At 39.7% G+C, this 19,267-nt stretch overlaps 5 protein-coding genes across 8 annotated transcripts in view; 3 read left to right on the top strand and 2 right to left on the bottom strand.

Annotated features, from left to right (window-relative positions):
• Positions 1-532: 532 nt before the first annotated feature.
• Positions 533-1,030, bottom strand: LOC106651888 (histone H3). Its single transcript, XM_014370580.2, has one exon. It carries the CDS (start codon positions 994-996, stop codon positions 586-588), a length of 411 nt encoding a protein of 136 aa, XP_014226066.1. The 5' UTR covers positions 997-1,030; the 3' UTR covers positions 533-585.
• Positions 1,031-1,231: 201 nt separating this feature from the next.
• Positions 1,232-1,633, top strand: LOC106651890 (histone H4). The gene has a single exon (XM_014370582.2). The coding sequence runs from the start codon at positions 1,267-1,269 to the stop codon at positions 1,576-1,578; it is 312 nt and encodes a 103-aa protein (XP_014226068.1). The 5' UTR covers positions 1,232-1,266; the 3' UTR covers positions 1,579-1,633.
• A 676-nt stretch (positions 1,634-2,309) lies between these two features.
• LOC106651887 (serine protease HTRA2, mitochondrial) lies at positions 2,310-4,650 on the top strand. 2 transcript variants are annotated; one of them, XM_023459626.1, is made up of 7 exons: positions 2,310-3,166; positions 3,236-3,365; positions 3,493-3,579; positions 3,652-3,846; positions 3,913-4,063; positions 4,138-4,312; positions 4,382-4,650. In XM_023459626.1, exons 1-7 carry the CDS (start codon positions 2,742-2,744, stop codon positions 4,542-4,544), a joined length of 1,326 nt encoding a protein of 441 aa, XP_023315394.1. In that variant the 5' UTR covers positions 2,310-2,741; the 3' UTR covers positions 4,545-4,650. The 2 variants fall into 2 exon arrangements, with proteins under 2 accessions (XP_023315394.1, XP_014226065.1); XM_014370579.2 differs by having other exon boundaries at positions 2,312-3,166; positions 3,236-3,359.
• Positions 4,651-9,662: 5,012 nt separating this feature from the next.
• LOC106651879 (zinc finger protein OZF-like) lies at positions 9,663-11,300 on the bottom strand. Its single transcript, XM_014370570.2, has 3 exons — positions 11,197-11,300; positions 11,019-11,130; positions 9,663-10,932 (listed from the first exon to the last, which is right to left on the bottom strand). The coding sequence occupies exons 1-3, from the start codon at positions 11,229-11,231 to the stop codon at positions 9,841-9,843; spliced, it is 1,239 nt and encodes a 412-aa protein (XP_014226056.2). The 5' UTR covers positions 11,232-11,300; the 3' UTR covers positions 9,663-9,840.
• A 1,578-nt stretch (positions 11,301-12,878) lies between these two features.
• LOC106651783 (octopamine receptor Oamb-like) overlaps positions 12,879-19,267 on the top strand; it is a 60,644-nt gene continuing 54,255 nt past the window's right edge. For all 3 annotated transcript variants that reach the window (XM_023459399.1, XM_023459402.1, XM_023459404.1), the window contains exon 1: positions 12,879-13,576. The gene's annotated coding sequence lies outside the window, so the exon portion shown is untranslated. The remainder of the gene's footprint in view (positions 13,577-19,267) is intronic.

A 19,267-nucleotide genomic window follows, 5' to 3' on the forward strand; every position in this document is an offset into this window, starting at 1 on the left:
GGCTTTTAATTGTTACAAAAGGTATCACGTCAGCATATAGAAACCCCTGAAAATCTCGCATAGTGTAGTAACGATTTCATCTACACGAAAAACACTATTTGAGTCATACTTGAACGTAAACTTTTCAGTTTTATTCAAATTTTCATTAATAATTAAGAGTCCTTAGTAGAAAAATTAATTAATGGTTGTCTGTAGAATTGAGTATACGTTCAAGGTCAAAATTAATTGTCATTATTGAGATTTTGCATTACAATTTCTCTGCGTGATTTCAAGAGGTTTTTTATACTAATGATACACTCATGTAGATGTTGGCGTATGAGAATATAATTCTTACATCAAATCTAGTGTCATGGTCAATTACAAGTAATTTCACATGGCAACGTAAAATACGTAAGAATAATATTTTTCAAGTTGACCTGTAGTTACTTTCTTCCAGCGTGAGAATGGTTTGGTAGGTAATGGATATATTTTCAAATATATGCAATCGATTGTTACGTGTGTGTGAAAATTAATTCCTCGTTTTAAATATTGGTAGTCCTGAAAAGGACTATTTGTTTTGGGTGAGTTGTTATGAGATGTTAGGACTTAAGCGCGTTCTCCACGAATGCGACGAGCCAGCTGGATGTCCTTGGGCATGATGGTGACACGTTTGGCGTGGATGGCGCACAAGTTCGTGTCTTCGAAGAGTCCGACGAGGTAGGCCTCGCTGGCTTCTTGCAGGGCCATCACAGCTGAGCTCTGGAAACGAAGGTCGGTCTTGAAATCTTGGGCGATTTCACGTACTAGACGCTGGAATGGCAGCTTGCGGATCAACAACTCGGTGCTCTTCTGGTAGCGTCTGATTTCACGAAGGGCGACAGTTCCAGGCCTGTAACGATGTGGCTTCTTGACTCCTCCGGTGGCTGGGGCACTCTTGCGAGCGGCCTTGGTCGCGAGTTGTTTGCGTGGAGCCTTGCCTCCGGTAGACTTACGAGCGGTTTGCTTGGTACGGGCCATGGCGAGAAGAAATTCGTTTGTGTGATGCGTAAGAGCAATACGAATCGAATGATGTCACGACGGCAGAGTGCTTATTATATACCGTTTCCTCGTCGCGTAGCGAGACTAGGCAGCGACGCGCTCATTGGCCCGAATTTCGTAGAGGGGAGCCGCGCGTGCACCCAAGGGGGGACCGCACCGCTTGCCGGCCTATAAATACTGACACTTTGCCTTACTCGGCATCAGTTCGCTGCTCTCCGTCGAACAGTAAACCCCAAGTTATCTCTCATCATGACTGGACGTGGAAAGGGAGGAAAAGGATTGGGAAAAGGAGGAGCCAAGCGCCACAGGAAGGTTCTGCGTGATAACATCCAGGGAATCACCAAGCCTGCCATCCGCCGTCTGGCTCGTCGTGGCGGAGTCAAGCGTATCTCCGGACTGATCTACGAGGAGACTCGTGGTGTACTCAAGGTCTTCCTCGAGAACGTTATCCGTGACGCTGTCACTTACACCGAGCACGCCAAGCGCAAGACCGTCACCGCCATGGACGTAGTCTACGCACTCAAGAGACAGGGCCGCACCTTGTACGGTTTCGGCGGTTAAGCATCAATGCCTTGATCATCTTATAAAAAAAAACAATCGGCCTTTTTCAAGGCCACCAAAATTCTAAAACGTATAACAAACTTTCAAAACACAGAACAACTTATAAATTAATATGTACATCGCTTTAATCGTCACGTTACCATAGCAGTCGACAATCTCAAGGTTGCCACTGACTCGAATATAACGCACTTCTAATCAACAGAACTTGGAAAGAGAGAACGATTATTCTTACATTTCTAGCCCTAAACATTTCATTCATTAAGCCATCAAGTCATCAGCCTCTTTCGAGGTCATCCCAACATACGTATAATGTCAATCAAACGAAGGACTCTTGTAAATGAAAATGATTTGAGTCAAAACTGGCTATAATCGTCTAACCAAAACAATTGGCTTCTTTCAAAGATACCAAATATTTAGGTATATAACGTATATGATGTGAATCGTACTAGCAGAAAGTAAATATCAATCAGATACTAGCTTCGAGCATTTTATAAACAAGACATCACGACATCACACACAGCACGAACTTACAATTTATATAAAATTAACAGAACGTGAAAATACTGAATGAATATTTATAATTTACCAGTAGTGTACGTCGCTGGCTTGGTTATGATATTATGTTGAAAATGAAGAGAGCTTGAAACAATGTACTCATAACTGTCATAAATAATCAGAATTATGCCAACTGAATGTTTTCTGAATTCGTTGATACGTAAATTGCTAATAATAGTATGAATTGATAAGCATTTTCTTTTACCAAACTTAAATGTTAGTTTACGTTAAATCTCAACTTGATTTAAATTTTTCCTTAAATTTATCTACGGATTTATTCGCGTTACCATTTCATCTTATGTAATTGATAATAACAAAAACAATTGCGTAGCTCAAATCGGAAAATTATGAACTAGTCTCCGGTCTATAACAATAATGATAACGTAAAATACAGGAAAAATCGGCACACAAATCATCATTGATCGGACAATGATATTTTTACGTGTAATCCGCGAACGTACATTGCCACCGAGAAAAGTATTAAATATAATCCGTAACAATCTATATTTATTAACGTATCGCCAGCCTGAATCTTTGAGCAATACGTTGAAATCGCGAGTCACACATGCGTCGAGAGCTAGCCCTAGCCTTGAAACAACAAAGCCGCCATGGCAGCCACTTTAATAAAATCCGTTCGACGTCTGTCGAAAACTCAACGGTCGATCAATAGTTATCAACAATTGGCGGTGCTCGTCTGTGCCGACACCCCGTGCAGCATCAGGCAGTTCTCCGCTCACGAGCAGCAACGGCATCGTCGTGGTGGTGATTACGAAAAAAAAACCTCGGGCCGCCTCCTAACCTACGCGGCCCTCTCGGGACTCTGCTGTGCTGTTTACGGTCTGAGCAGCGACGACGATGACAGAAGGTCGTCGGCTTGGTGCGCGATCAAAAATGCCGTTCTACCCGGTGTCTCGGCCGCGAGCATCATTCCGACGGACGTCAAAAGTTTCAGGAACAAATTTAATTTTATTGCGGATGTCGTCGAAACCGCGGCACCGTCGGTTGTTTACATCGAGATAAAAGATCATAAGAGGTAATTTCTTAAATGACAACATCATAGAAAACCGTTAAATTGTAATTCATACAATTTTTAATTCATTAGGATAGATCTTTTTACTGGTAAACCTGCCACTGCAAGCAATGGCTCTGGTTTCATCGTTCAAAAAGATGGTTTGATTTTGACCAATGCACATGTTGTTATAAACAAACCTAACTCAATCGTCAAGGTACATGTAAGTCCCTATCCTGGCTTTCCATCCTTACAAGTTCCTGTATCCAAAATATCCTAATCACTAATCAAATAAGTAATACAGTTACTCATTATTGTACAATTAAATAAATGTATAAATGATTTAACAGGTACGACTTCAGGATGGCTCTACTTATACAGGAATTGTCGAAGACATTGATTTCCACAGTGACCTAGCAACTGTTAGAATAAACAAAGTAATTAACTTCATTATATTTGGGTTATTTAAAAAAAATTATGGTTCTAAAAGTTAAAAATAATACTTCCAGGATAATTGTCCAGTTATGAAGCTTGGCGAGTCAACAAAATTGAGGCCTGGAGAATTTGTAGTTGCAATAGGTTCACCATTAGCATTAAGTAATACAATAACTAGTGGTGTTGTAAGTAGCGTTAACAGGCACAGTGATGAACTTGGTTTACATAATAAGCACATGGAATACATACAGACGGATGCTGCTATAACAGTAATAAAATCTATTTTTTACCCTTTTCCTAAAATTCAATAGTTTAATTGTTTTCTATACTTTCAGTTTGGAAATTCAGGAGGACCTCTGGTAAATCTTGATGGTGAAGCCATTGGTATTAATGCAATGAAAGTTACTGCTGGAATATCATTTGCAATTCCTATAGATTATGCCAAAGATTTTTTACAAAAGGCTGAGGAAAGAAGAAAAAGCAAAGGTATAATATTAAATTTTTTGTTCACACGTTAATTTTGTACTTGAAATAAATTTGCATTTTAAATTTATTAACAGGTGCATCTATGACTGGTGGATATTCAGATAACTCTAGAAGAAGATACCTAGGTATCACCATGCTGACTCTCACCCCTGACATCCTCAATGACATGCAGCAACAGGGTGGTGTGTCTCCAATTGTAAGAAATGGAGTTTTAATATGGAGAGTTATGTTTGGATCACCAGCTTATCAGTAAGCAGAAACAATTTTTTAAGAATGTAAAATGTTGTGTATAATTTACAGATGAAAATATTTTTGCAGGGGTGGACTAAAACCAGGAGATATAATTACTCACGTGAATGGTAATCCTATAAAATCGTCCACGGACATATATAAAATTTTAGAAAAAGCTGGATCGGTAGTGATGACTCTGGTACGCGGCGGTGCCGTAATAAAATTAGAAGTTCAACCTGAAGACACATAAAACGCATCATTCAGGCATTCAGACTTTTTTGAAATACTTTTGTTTCAAGGTTTTAATAGTGTTGTAAAATAATGGCCTTTGTAAATTAAATGTTATATCTTGACTATCGAAATATGTCAGTTATTAAATTTTTAAAACTATTTGTTATAAATACTCGAAATTTTTCATTTAAAAATGATATTGTAAAATTTATTTTCTGGAAGCACATTCGCTTTCGGTTCAATAAGCAGTATCTGCGAAACAACTTCACGATGCGCGGCGTATGGTGCTCGTCAAGACAATCGAATTATTCGTTTTATCAAGATAACTGAAGTGGAATACAGAATATTAATTTCGGAGTGTTAATTATGTTTATGTACGAATGAACATACCTTACATTTTTGCTACAAAATGTATTATTATTATTATTTTTGAAAGCCAACAAGCTATTTTCATGTGCATGCGCGCAATTCGATAGATCGCGAAAAAGCTTTTAAAGCCGATACGAGATTTCATTGCTACGATATACACGAATATCATGAAAAAAAAGAAAAAATAACTGGTATTGACTTTACGTATGTAATTTTGTTGATTCTGTTTTATCAAAGGAGCACATCGTATCATTAGAGTTTTGCCTAAAAATTGTTCTGTGAAAAGATTTAAAATTTTTTTACAATTAACTGTTTTCATTCGTACCCTTTAATGTATTGGTTTGTTAACTTTCATTTTCATCGATCAATCTGGCTTTGTTGATATTACATTGTATTAACATCATCGAGCACGAGTGTGTATAGCTTTAATTATTAAAATTGCTCTCGAAAACGTACACAGTGTAGTACGACGCGCCTTCATCATCGACTCGCTCGTCTATCTCTCTCTCATTCTCTCTTCATACACGATCGAGTAACTCAAATTGAAAATTCCGCTGTCACTCGCACGTGTACCGTGTGTAGTATACGCGCAGGGGCGACAATCATGTGTACATATATACGGAGCTCGTGCGTCAACCACCTGCATTCATCGGTCATTTAAACGCCTAATAGCCGATTGGACTTTGATCAATTTCTTCTTTCGAGCGTCGACGCTTTACAGTCAGTCGATTGATTTTTCGTGCAAATTATATTTTCCAAAAACCAATACTGCTCTTCAAGCTGTTTCGCCTGCGAAAAATTAAAAAGCTATCCGCGAACCCGCGCACGCAATAATCCATTCGCATTACGAAAGCTCGCGCGTACAATACGTAATAAAGCGCGTGTTTTTGGCTTGCGATTATCAGCTAATCCATATTAATTAGTCGCGCTCCAAAAGCGTGTCACGCGGCGTCGCACGCGCGACTAATAACCCTTTTATGTTTGCGTTTGAGTATGTGTAAAGCTATAATATATATATGCGTGACATGGATCAAGCGGGTACTTATGTGTAGGCAATTATCGCCCAGCCAGCTCGCGATTACTTTAATAGCATTACGTCACATAATATACGATTTATAGTATAGGTAAACGTGTATTATATATACACGGGGTGGATTTTTGTTCGCGCGATACACACAAACTTTACGAGACCGCAGACGCGTGCGTGCGTGGTACGTGTAAACTTATTTGTATATATCTATCGCAAGCTCGAGTGTGTTATAGCTCGGTGCTCGTCCGAAGCACTCCGATATGTATATAACCGCGTACTTTCTCGCTCGAGTCTCTCTAACGCGTATACGGGAACGCGAATCAAGTTTGTGCGCTTGTTCGTCGGACTTTACTCGCGAGCGACTCGAGCTTGCACACACGAGCTACGTGACGTTCCGCTGCTTCCAGAGGAAATTTCACCCTACCCCCCCGCTGCCTCCCACCCTCGTCTTCTCTCCAAACACACGATCTACAAAACTTCTTCCCTTGATTCCTTCGCTCGAAAGCGGAGTGCACACTTTGTCTTTGCTGCTGCTGCTTCTACTCGCCGCCAAGCTCCCAAAGCCAATTGTCCGTCGACGAGCTTTTGCGGTCGTGTGTGCGCTTACGTGTGTGCGCGCGTTTTCAACGACGATTTTTTTTTTTTTTTAATATTTCCCTTCGAGTGCGCCAGTCTCGCGAGTTTAGCAAGCAAATTTGCATGAAACAAGTGCACTCGATTATTCTTCCGTGCGCGCGCGCGAGACACTTATGCATTACTCCACATCGGGATCGAATGCATGTATAATATCGATATAATATATGTGCCGCGAGACTAACTTTTATCAGTGCTTCGATGCCTTATCGGTTATCCAACTTACACGTATAGCACACACTACATGTATATCGGACTTTTTCTGCTTGCCATGTACACAGCGACGTCGAAGTTTCGCAGCGAGTTACAATTTTTCTCTTCCGTAGATGTATAAGTACAACGTCGTCGCGCTACGTGAATTTTCTCGCGCGTACATGCACTATTCTCGCGAGGCGCGAACAAAAAGCTCGATAATTCGTCGCCTGTTGTGTTACAGTTGCGCGCGTGTACACACGTGCACGTGTACGTAGCATCCTCGATCACTTTCGTATAGCGTGGATTTCTTTTTTTCTCTTTTACTTCAACTTTTTTTTTACATCGGTTTTCCGTGTCCCGGGTACTCCGTCGAGATCTCGCATAAACGTGCGACGCGAGCTTTTACGCTCGCGAGAAAAAAAACAAGTCGATGCAATAATACGGCAGTAGCGCGAAATAAATTGATGATCGAGCGCAATTTATATAGCTCCTTTGGCGTGAAAAATTAAGGGGTAACAACACTAGGATTTTCAATTTTTTCTTCCATAAGAAACTTTTTTTGATACTCAAGAATATTTATAATTTAAAAAATGATGCCCAAGTGGTTTTGTAGGGTGAAAAATAACTTTAAGATGCTTTACTTTTCGATACTACTGGACAAAAATCTCGGGAAATATCGAACGGATTCAGCTGAAATTTTCACCGGAGTTTCAAAATAATTAAAATCGCGTATTAGTTAATTTTCATAGCGAAATTTTAACTAATAAAGATGAAGGAACGTGAAGTGAAAAAACAAGCTAGGGTGCTACAAAACACGAAAGTTGAGTATACGTGAAAGTAAAAATCTCATCGGAATTATGTATCAATATTTTTTTGGGGAAGAAACTTTCTCGCGTATTCGCCGGTGCCGCTGGATCTATTCCGATTCTCCTAGTACGAATCTGGGTGTCACAAACTCGACATCGAAAATAATGGAGGAAGGTGGCGTTCTGTCTTTTTACTACAGATAATGCGATGAGAATATGTATTTATGGTACGCAATTGATTAGAGTCGCACAATAATTGTAAAATAGTACCTCTCCAAATTGAGTAAGGAATATATACCCTTGCATCGGGTGAGCTGAATTACCCCTACTTGTGGAGCTGTTTTGTCGAAGATTGCAGTTTATCAATCTTTCGCATGCTCGGAAATCAAATGTGGGAGTTGTTGGGCGATAAGTATTTGAGAATAACTCGTGCTTCGAAGCCAGCATTTTTTATTCACTTATACCAATATAAGGAAGGGATGCTGGGGAAATAAAGTTTTTCATTTAGTTTATGTTATACAGAAGAGTAGAAAAGTTTTCGTAGATGCAACAAAATTAATAGAAATTTGAAATACTTTATTGTTAAATATTTTTCAAAAATTACATAGAATGATTGCAGAAGTCTTCAGGGTGTTTGGATGTCTCCGGGCAACTCTCATATGCTCCTAGTTTTTGCTAGAATTATGTAATTTCATTATATGAGATTTGAAAGTATCCCTTGCAACCATATGACTGGTGACGAATATCACATACAAAGGATTGGCTGGCTTTGTGCACTGTCTTTATGTGAATTTTAAGATAACTTTTTTGTCCAAATGATTTTTGACAAATGTCACATTTGAAGGGTTTGCTCCGATCATGTACTGCATTTATGTGAATTGCGAGGCCACCTTTTCGTCCAAATGATTTTTGACAAATGTCACATTTGAAAGGTTTGCTCCGATTATGTATTGCATTTATGTGAGATTTGAGGTAACCATTGCGACCAAATGATTTGTGACAAATTTCACACTCGAAAGGTTTAACACGTTCATGTACTGCACTTATGTGTATACTAAGGTGTTCCTTTTGTCCAAATGATTTGTGGCAAATCTCACACTCAAAGGGTTTGTTACGATTATGTACTGTATTTATGTGACGTTTTAATGTATGCTGGTAGGCAAATGATTTGTGACAAAGCTCACAGTCGAAGGTCCTGCTGTGATCATGAACTGAATTTATGTGAGTTTTAAGATTACCTTTTTGCTTGAATGATTTGTGACAAATCCAAAATTCAAATGGTTTTCTCCAATTATGTACTGTATTTATATGAGTTTTGAGGTGACCTATCGACGAATATAATTTGTGACAAATTCCACATTCGTGTTGTCTGATGCTGTTGCATGTTCCGTTGATATATGTTACTAGACTCGTTCCTTTTTCATAAGTTTTATGACACAAATTATATTTATAAGACAATTTGGTTTGAATTCTTTTATGAAATATTTGCACCGTCTTGGATTGTTTAAAATTCAAATGAAATTTTTCTTGAAATTTACATTTATTATCATAATCGAATCCTTTTTTTATCAAAATGACTATAATTCTATCATTCACGTAATTAGTCTGATTCTTATCTTTTTTCACAATTGGCGAAAAGATCCTGGGAAGGTGTTAGCTCATCTGTTGATATGTTGATCCTCTTATGCTTTTGACTGCGGGTAAGTATCTCTATATAGGAATGGCTGAACTACGGCAAAATTGCAACAAAAGTATCATTCATTCAGGCGCATAATTCGTTCACGCGTTGTGAGATATATGAGGAGAAACATCCACAAAAAAGAAAAATATACCTCGGAACTCACACTCCTATCTCTATTTTTCTCTATATTATATTTATATTTTTGTTATTTTTATTTTTAAAAATAATGAAGGTTTAACGAAATAAATGCGCTTTAATCAATCTTTGGATTTGGATAGATGACACGTATGATGATGTCACATGCACATAAAGCGCGAGTTTTTAGATTTTTGTTAACGTGACCGGATACGGGGTAAACTTTATGTGCGCGCAGCTCGCTGAAAATGCCTGTTTTCTATAATATTTAGATTAAAAAATTTATTAATTTTTTTTCAAAAATTGGGCGTTGTTTTTGAGTATTGAGATAACATAAGATAGCAAAAATTCATATTCGTATTCTCATTTGTAATAAATGAAAATTGTTAAACTTTTAGAAATCTGAATCAATATACAAAATATCAAATTGTCATTTTTTACACAATTAAATATACATTTTACATATTTATTGGGTAGTTGCACGAGAACGATGTGCCATATCCTTGTGGGCAATGAGATTTTTTTTTCGTCCGAAATTTTTTCCGCATACTCCACAAGTGTGAGTCGAACATTGATGAACCGAATCGATGTGGATCTTCAGCTTATCCTTACGTTTAAAAGTCTTATCACATCTGTCGCATGCGTGTATGATTCCATTATGCACCGCATTTATGTGATGTTTGAGATTACCTTTATGTGAAAATATCTTTCCACAAATATCACATTCGTGAGTGACACCGTTGTGCGCCGAATCGATGTGGATTTTGAGATAACCCTTCTGTGTGAATTTCTTTCCACAAATATCACATTCATGAGTGACACAGTAGTGCGCCGAATCGATATGTTGTTTGAGATTGCTTTTCGTTGAAAATTTCTTTCTGCATGTATCACAAGTAGGTGCGACACCATTGTGCATCATATCGATGTGGACTTTAAGATAACTCTTACATGAGAATTTCTTTCCGCAAATTTCACATTCAGGAGTGACACCGTTGTGCACCGAATCGATGTGGATTTTGAGATAACTTTTTTGTGAAAATATCTTTCCACAAATATCGCATTCATGAGTGACACCGTTATGCACCGAATCTATGTGAGTTTTGAGATAAATTTTTCGAGTGAATGACTTTCCACACGTGTTGCATGCATATGTAACACCATCATGAATTGATTTAACGTGCCTATCCAGATTGAACTTGTTTTTAAACGTCTTTCCGCATGTTTTGCATATATGGACTGCCCCACTATGCATCATACCAATGTTGGTTTTGACTCTATCGATGTTGTTGAGCTTTTTGCTCTTTTTGTTTCTCTCGTCGAGTTCAATTTCGAAATTCGAATTGATTTCTTCTTTTATTTTACTCACAGTTTCTATTTTTATGATGTTTTGACTGGTGTTGTCGTCGCTATATATCATGTGCTGCAATCGATGTTGAGTACAATCCTCAATTTTGGTAACTGCTAATAAATTAAATTCGGGCTTCACGTCCCTACATTCGATTTCAACTTTGATTTCGTCAAGTCCATTATTATGATTTTCGTTACATTCTTGAAGCGTCTGCAACGAACATGAAGTTACGTTATAAAAAATTTTATAAAAAAAATATATTTTATAAAAAATTTTTACCATATCATACATCTTACCGAATATCCTCGCTGAAGTCTTGAGAAATGAAAATTTTCAACATCGGGAGGCTTGTCAATCACATTGTCATCATATTCAATGAGCGATGTATCGATGGGTTCCTTTTTTATTCTAAAGTATAAAATTCGATCGAATTAGGTATTTCGAGGGATCTTTTATTTTAAAATTGAAAATTACCTGATAGCAGAATCAAATGTACTACTGGGATCCATGTTCTTAATCGCTCAGAATTTCGTTGACGACTACTGTGTCTGTTACGATGTCGAGCGAACTAATTTGAATTTCATTCAATAACATTGACTTGAAAATTTGAGTGAACGAATGTAAACAGTTCAGCATTAAATCATCCTATAATAATAGAAAAAATTAGATTACTGATTTTCCTAGAAAAAAAATCGAATAAATGCTGGATAACTTTACATAGAAGTTCTGTAAGTCTTTTAGTTACGAAAGACAGCCGGATCCCACTCAATTAATTTTTAACTTTTATATTTCTATTCATATAAGCAAGCTGCCGAAGCCCTAAGACATTTTTAAAATATTTTTTTTATAAGTTTATATCATTTCCATTTTTTCTAAATTTCGAAAAAATTTCAACTCGGGGCCTTTAAAAAAGGTTAGTAAGAGATTTCAAAAATTTTAATGTAATTTGGAGTCACATAAACCATCATAATAGAACAAGTTTTTCATGCCGGCTGAAATGAATGGCCGGATCACTCAGTTTCACAGAGTAATACATATTATGCGTGTATGACCAAAATCGTTGGCTCGGCAACTGCATCCGTTTTCACATCTTATCGATACAGCACAATAAAAACTTATATATATGACCGAATGAAATACCGCGTGCTCGGCCGTCAACCGCGTGGGCTTAGAATTTACGCACGCCTACAGATATATACCGACCTTCTGACACAAACTAGATCAAAATCCAAAGTCCAGTTCATTCAGAGCTTAAAAAAATAAAAGAAACTAAAATGAAACAAAATAGAAATGAAACGACCGCGGACACATATAGGTGTACGCACGTGCGCAATAATTGCCACAGCCATGTTAATAACGCGCGCTCTGAAAATTCGACAGGTTGCTCGGTCTCTCTCTTTCGCTCGAAGCTTGTAGTATGTACAGCAGAAGTACACACACGCGGGGGCTGTAGGTAGGTAGGTACGTAGTGTACATACTACACATCGCACCGCGTGGGTGGTGCTAGCGGGGTTGCGGTGCAGGCGTACTGCACAAGCTGGGCTCGCATCCTCTCTCTCTCTCTTTCTATCTATAGATCGCAGTGTGTGTGTCTCTCTTTTGTACAGGTATATATATGCCCACACACATAGAGCGGTATGCAGTGTAATATACATGCAAGATAATTACGCACACCGATGCACCGCCTCGAAGCTCTGCCTCCAATACACATGCAGAGCATAATGCAGTACATATATATATATACCTCTATATACGTACGTCTGTCTGTCTGTCTCTCTCTCTTTCTCTCACTCTCGGAGCTGCATCGCGCGTTGTGCATGTATATATACCACTGCACACGATCCGTAGTACGTGTGTATTTGTACGTATGTATGTACGCTATGCGCGCCGCGCCGCCTGCCACCGTCAAGCTCTAACCGCGCGCCGCGCTCGCGTTGCCGCGCAGGCCCACCGTCGTCGTCGTCGTCGACGTACGTACGTACGTGCAGCACAGCGTATACTATGCACATCTGACGCGCGCGCCTTGGATCGTCCGGCCTCCGCGGCACAAACGCCCGGATTTCTCGTTTAGTGCGCTTGACGTCGCGCGTCCGACTGGTTGACGCGACGCGAGACATCGCCGGCTATAGAGCAGTCGGTCGATCGACGCGACGACGACGACGACGATCGTGAGCCGGGACGATCTATTGTACTTCCTCCTTCTGCTATTGCTCCTACTCTTCTTTTAGTCCCCGTGGTATCTCCCGTGCGAAAGGAAAAAAAGTTGGATGGTGCATATTACGCATATGAGCATTATGTAGTATATACAAAAAGTAAATAAATAAACAAATAAAATACTGCAACAGTTAGCAAGCTCCGATGAGAAATGAATTTGTGAAAATCGCGAGTGAGAGCGCGCCAATTCCGAATTCGTATACGTGCAACGTGCTCGGGGATTTTGAACCCCGTCCCCGCTATTAATCATCCGCAGTGTGTGTGTGTGCAGCTACAACATATATACTACATCGTACACACACTTGTGGCTTCGTCGCCAAACGCGAGTGCGTGAGTGCGGATCATCGCTCTCTCTCTCGATCTCCGCTGTGTTATCTGGTGCTTGCGCGAGTGAGTGCGTGGGTGAGTGAGCGAGTGAGTGAGTGCAACAGATATTTCGTTATAGATTTTGGTAACGCGATACAACCGGTGACGGCTGCCCCCGCGATGACTTGACCGCCTCGGAAAGAGAGAACGACGGAGCTTTTCTCTCGGGTGTCAAGCTCGCTCGCGCGTATAATTAATATATCGCCGCGCGACGAGTCCGATCGACGATCTGTGCGCCGCGCGAGTTTTGCCTCGATGAACATCGGGCATACTGGTGAGTTATTGTTCATGCAAAATTTTTATTCTGCGTTGATCTAATAATGCGCGATCGAAAGACTTACGGCGAGAGTGATACACGAGAAAGTAACATTTTCATTCTGGGAAATGCTGTTTATATATTTTCGCGCTTATGCACGTTGACAGATTTATCTGTCGACTACACACCGACGAATTTCGCCTCTTTTACGCTATATTATACTATACTAGCTAGGCTATAAGCTCGAAAAGAGAGAAAGCTGTATCTAAAAAACACGCGCCCGGCTGCATTGAGAGCTATTTTTCATTTGAAAGCTCCACTGGAAAAACTTAGCGCGCGCGCGCGCGCGCGTGTTATCGTGCTTTTTCACTCGGGGGCAAGCATAATGCTCTCTCTCTCTCTAGTCGAGGTTTGACTGCGTAAAAATAAAAAAAAATAAAAAAAAGGGGGAGAGAAACATGCCAAACGATGTGTGTATGGGTACTTTTCCTCGGCACTATAAATCAACGAAAAGTTGGGCAATTTTTCGACTGGATTGTTTTTCTTTACCGTTGAGTACCATCGCTACTCTCATGCACTATATAATACTCTGCTCGTTGCGCGCACACACACACTTTCATCAATTACACGCGCCGTGCGTCATATTTTGCCTTTGGATTTTTCCCTGTGTGCCACACTGCTCAACACTGCTGCTGCTGCTGCTGCTTCTGCTCGTCGATGTAAGGATCGCGCGTGCTACGCTGCTGTGCTGCGGCTGCAGTTACAAGAGCGAAAAAAATTTTTTTTTATTTTCTCCTCTTTCAATATTACTCCGACTGAATATTTTTTTTCCACCCAACGGTAAACTTATACCTTTAAAGTTTTTGGACCGTTTTTTTTTTTGTTTTATTTCTATTCCCGTACTACTAGACTTTCATGGAATAAAAAAATTTAGTTTTCTCGAAAGCGAGGATAGAAAACGCGTTTTACATTTTCATTTTTATTCCGATGCGAGTGCGTATGCCCTGTTGAACTTAACGCGTGAAGTTTTTCCCATTTATGAGTGTGCCACTGTGCGTCGATTCTCAAAGGGCGAAAGTGATAGCGTTGAGCCGTGCATTTTTATTTTCTCCGGATGAAAATAATGCATATAGTGATAATAATAATTCATCTAATTATTCTTGTTTTACGACGCTAAATACATCGCTCTCTGTGTGTACTCTTGGTAACAAATTTAATTATTCTCAACTGTTAAATTTCACAAGTAGAAACACGACTAAACATCGCGCTGTGTCGCGGAGAATGCTCGCAGCTCTTTTTTCCTTTTTTTTTCTAATGATGATTCAACGTGAGTAATGAGTCTGTCAAGAAATAAGACATTTTACGACCAATTCGCTCTGAGGTTTTACGAGCTTCTGATTTAAGTGAACTTAAAAGCACTCTTAAAAATCCGAAGTACTTTTTTTTTTCAATTGTCTCGTTGCGGACACACATATAGTGCGATCATTATCTGTCGTGTGAATGAAATAAATAATGTTAACGCGACTCAATTATTTTGTTCAACAAACAAAGCGATATTCTGCGGACAATTTCGAGTCCTAGCGAAGAATCTACTACGAACGTATTTTCGATCCATACTTTCATCTTGTCATCTTGTGTACAGAATTGCATTTCTTTGTGTCAGCTTCTTTTTTCTAAATTGACGTTCATCATCCTTTGTAAACAAACGAAAGATAGCTCGAACTGATACGTTATGAAAAAATTCCGATTATGTGAAAAATGTAATTTCTCTCACATTGTTCAACGCGGACGAGCTCGCGACGATAATTCGTAAACACGTATATCGTACGATTATACGAACGAAAATACATTTAACGATGCAGTTATTTTTATTCAAAAATTTTTAACATTGTTAAGTAGAGTATACATACCCGAGACTCGGTTCTTTTTTTTTCTTCCGATATATATATACGAACGCTTTAGCAGAAGTCACAAATTTATTGGCGTGACTAAAAAGATTAGCGCACACGTTCACCGCATAAATTCAAAATAAAGAACAACAATTCTTTTTTTATCCTTCCTCGAGCGTTTATAATAAAGAGAGAGGAAAGAGAGAGAGAGAGAGAGAAGGAAAAAAGTCAGCCTCGTAAAAAAAATTTTTAAAAAAATCGTGCGACTTTATAATGACACAAACGAGCGAAAAAATGCCCGCATGCCCGTTTTTTTTTTGTTGCCGCATGCATAGCCAACGGATAACAATTTGACTGTTCGAGTGCGCGCGTAGTAGACGAGAAAAAAAAACGGTTCATATTGTTTTGAAATCGTAATCGCGCGCGCGCAATTGAAATCATGTGCTAGATGGAACCTGCGCCTAACTAGTCGAGATTTTACGATGGGCATTAATTAATTATTAACGAAAAGCATATAAAATATCATCATCATCATTATACATTACGGCGCGCGATAAAGTTTTTTATATTTATTAATAGCGCCGCAACGACGACGCTACGAATGAATTATTTATAAATAGCTCGAACATTATGCTGACAGCAGCTGCTTCATAATAATGGCAAATGCAACGATCTATTATACCGATGGACAGTCTGGACGGTCTTTTTAAAAATAAACTTTGATTTTTAAATTGAATTTTTTCTTTAATTATCATAGCACGAGTTCTCGCGATCGCGAACGTATTATATTTTACGGCGTCGAAATATTACGACAGAGGCTTTTGGCCGAATGATCTCTTAATGAAGCCCGCGCGCGCGCGCACGACCTAATGATTACTGACCTAAAATTCCCCGCATATCGCGCGCGCATTGATTTTTCATTATAAATATAGGCAGGCGAGCGCGTTAACGAAACGTAAACGCGTCAACGCAATCGCGATTGGTCGCGAGCGAATCTTTCTCTCTCTATACTCGTACAGTTGCATCGGGTTTCGTAACGAGAGAGAAGTGGCCGAACGTATGTATAGGCGCGCAAAGACGCGCGCAAGACGACAATTACCGATGCGTATGCATATGATGCAGAGATTGTACCGCATGCGACATCGTCTCCGTTTTTTTTTTGTTGTTGTCATTGTTGCTCGAATGACCATTTAGGTGTCGTGTTCACGAGTCGAATCCTAATCCGCAGATCGCGTTTTTGCGTTATATGTACGAGCGAAAGTCAAGGGTTTTAACATTAACCTTAGCATAGAAACGTAATTGCGAATTTACGTCATTATCGAGGAAGCAAAATCAAATCAAAGCCGTGGTCAGAAATACATATCGTGTATACGTAACGGTGGCAACTCTATACAATATCCTATATAGGTACACCCCCGCGCGGCTACACGAGGCAACGTCGCTCGATACGCACGCACACAGCGCGTTATCTTCGTTCGCAGCGATAAATATACTTAACGCCAAAGGTATATAAAATCAGCATTCGCATACATTTTCATTTCTCCTACGGGACAATATATACGCGTGATTTTCTCGATTTATGTACGCGGGAAAATAATGTTATACGGATGAATATTTTCCCGCCGATGGACTGAAAATAACTTATGGTAATGCTCCGATATCGTTTGTCCGCGAGATCCGTCAATATTTAATTGGCAATGGTCTAGGCTGCTGAAATATATATTTTTGTAATCTCGCGCCCGCGCGCGACGCGGAGACTAAATATTATTGATGGGCGGGGAACGAGGAAAGCAAGAAATAAAGTAAAAAAAAAAAAAGAAAAAAGAATACTGACCTGGATACATTGATTCGTATATCTAATTTCGTGGGCGCTGCTGCCGCTGCGTCGTGCTGCATCGAGAAAATATAAAAGTCGAGAATCGCTGCTTTGATTTTTTTTAACGTTCTGTTTATCTTTCAAAGTAAACAAACACCGAGCTAGCGGGGCAGATGATCTTTTTTAATCCTTTATTTTCACGGATATACCCATCCGTAAATTGACATTTTTCTCGGCGCAGAGCCCCCCCGCGCTTGATCCTAAGCTTAAATTTACGTAGTGTATACAATCAATGCTGTAATATTAATGCTTTGCGCAGCGCTTCGAAACGAATCATGTATATATTGCTGGCAATATCGCGCCCACATTGAAATACCTCGTGTATCTATCTACTTCTCTCTGTATCGTGACGCTTTAAATCAAGCGTGCACATTAGCAATAATCAATTGACTAATTCACCCGTAGAGCCCGTCGATATATAAAACACGAGCGAATTACTATTTTCCTATTTCTTCTTCTTCTTCTTATTTTTTTTTCCTTGCACGAGAACAGCATACAATGCACACAAACACGTACTTAAAGGCAGCGTCGAGACTTATTTTTAAGGTCAATTGATCGATAAAACAATTGGCCATCATAAAAATAGCATAATTATTATAGCGTTGTATATATTTCGAGCTCGCGCCTCGTGGCGCACCAACAGCGTTAATAGTATATACAATATAATAATATGTGCACGTGTTGCAGCTGTACATACGAAGTATATTTTCTTTTTTTACACACATCCTGCTAAGCTCTATATATACCGTATACTTTAATACACATATAGCGCCTGGGTATTATAACAATTAGTTCGGTGCACTGTAGCCTTTTTTTTTCTTCTTCTTCCTCCTCGTGACTCTTTCACTGACGTAGTAGTAGCCTAGCGGTAATAGCATCGGCCGCGCGCGGAGTGACCTTTAATGCACGTATATACACGTTTATATATATATACGAACGTCGCACGAGTTTTAAAAGTCGCGCAAAGTGTAAAGGTCCATGCTATGTGTATATTAATACGGGGCATATCGATAAAGGACGGCGGCGTAGGGGTGAGGGAAGCGGGAGTTTCAACAGACTAGGAGAGCTTTTATGATAAAAAAAGAAGAAGAAGAAGAGCTATAGTTCATTAACCTGATAATTTTAAAAGAAAAGTAAAATCGATTTTTCTTATAAAAGCTCGTGTGCGTGTAACATCATCAAGTTGGATAGTAGCAAAAGCTCGCTCGCTCGTCGACGTTGCTGCTGCGCTGCTGTACGTGGCGTGTACACCTATGTAAGCATCGATCGGCTCTTGTGCATTGTCGAGGAGAGACAGAGAGAGAGAGAGGAGGACGCACAAAGCGCAGAAAGACCGCAGAATATAAGGGAGAGAGAGAAAGAGAAAGAGAGAGAGACACGAGCTCGCTCGACCACAGAGAAAGAAATAATCAGAGCGAGCTAGATGGAAAATAGATTATGCGGATCTATAAACGAGTGAGCGACAGTACACGGAATAGAAAAGAGAGGATAGAGCGAGGTAAAAAAAAAAAAAAAGAAAAGAAGAAAAAGATTATGCAACCGGTGGAGAAAGAGAGCACAGAGAGGGTATATAAGTGTGCAAGCGCGCGCGCACGCCCGCAACTCGAGACTTATTTTTTTGTCATAAACGAAGAGGAGCTGCTGCTGCTGCTGCTGTATTTTCATGCTTTATTTATTTTTCTCGTTTCGCCCGCGAGCTTATGTAGTACGCTATATACTGCACTGCAGAGGCAACCGGCCGGGGCGCATTACCATTGCCGAGCGCGGCCGAGGCTTATGCTGCTGCTGTTGCTGCTGCTCATGAAACGCGCGTGAAACTCGATTGTCAGTAGCCGCACGAAGAGAGAGAGCGAGAGAGAGAGAGGCCGGATTTTCCATTTCCATAAGGAATTGCAGCCTCTTGTATATATAGCGCATCCATCTCTATGGGTATATACACAAGCT

Source organism: Trichogramma pretiosum, unplaced genomic scaffold, assembly GCF_000599845.2.
Source record: "Trichogramma pretiosum strain Unisexual culture from Peru unplaced genomic scaffold, Tpre_2.0 scaffold124, whole genome shotgun sequence".
NCBI classification, from domain to species: domain Eukaryota; kingdom Metazoa; phylum Arthropoda; class Insecta; order Hymenoptera; family Trichogrammatidae; genus Trichogramma; species Trichogramma pretiosum.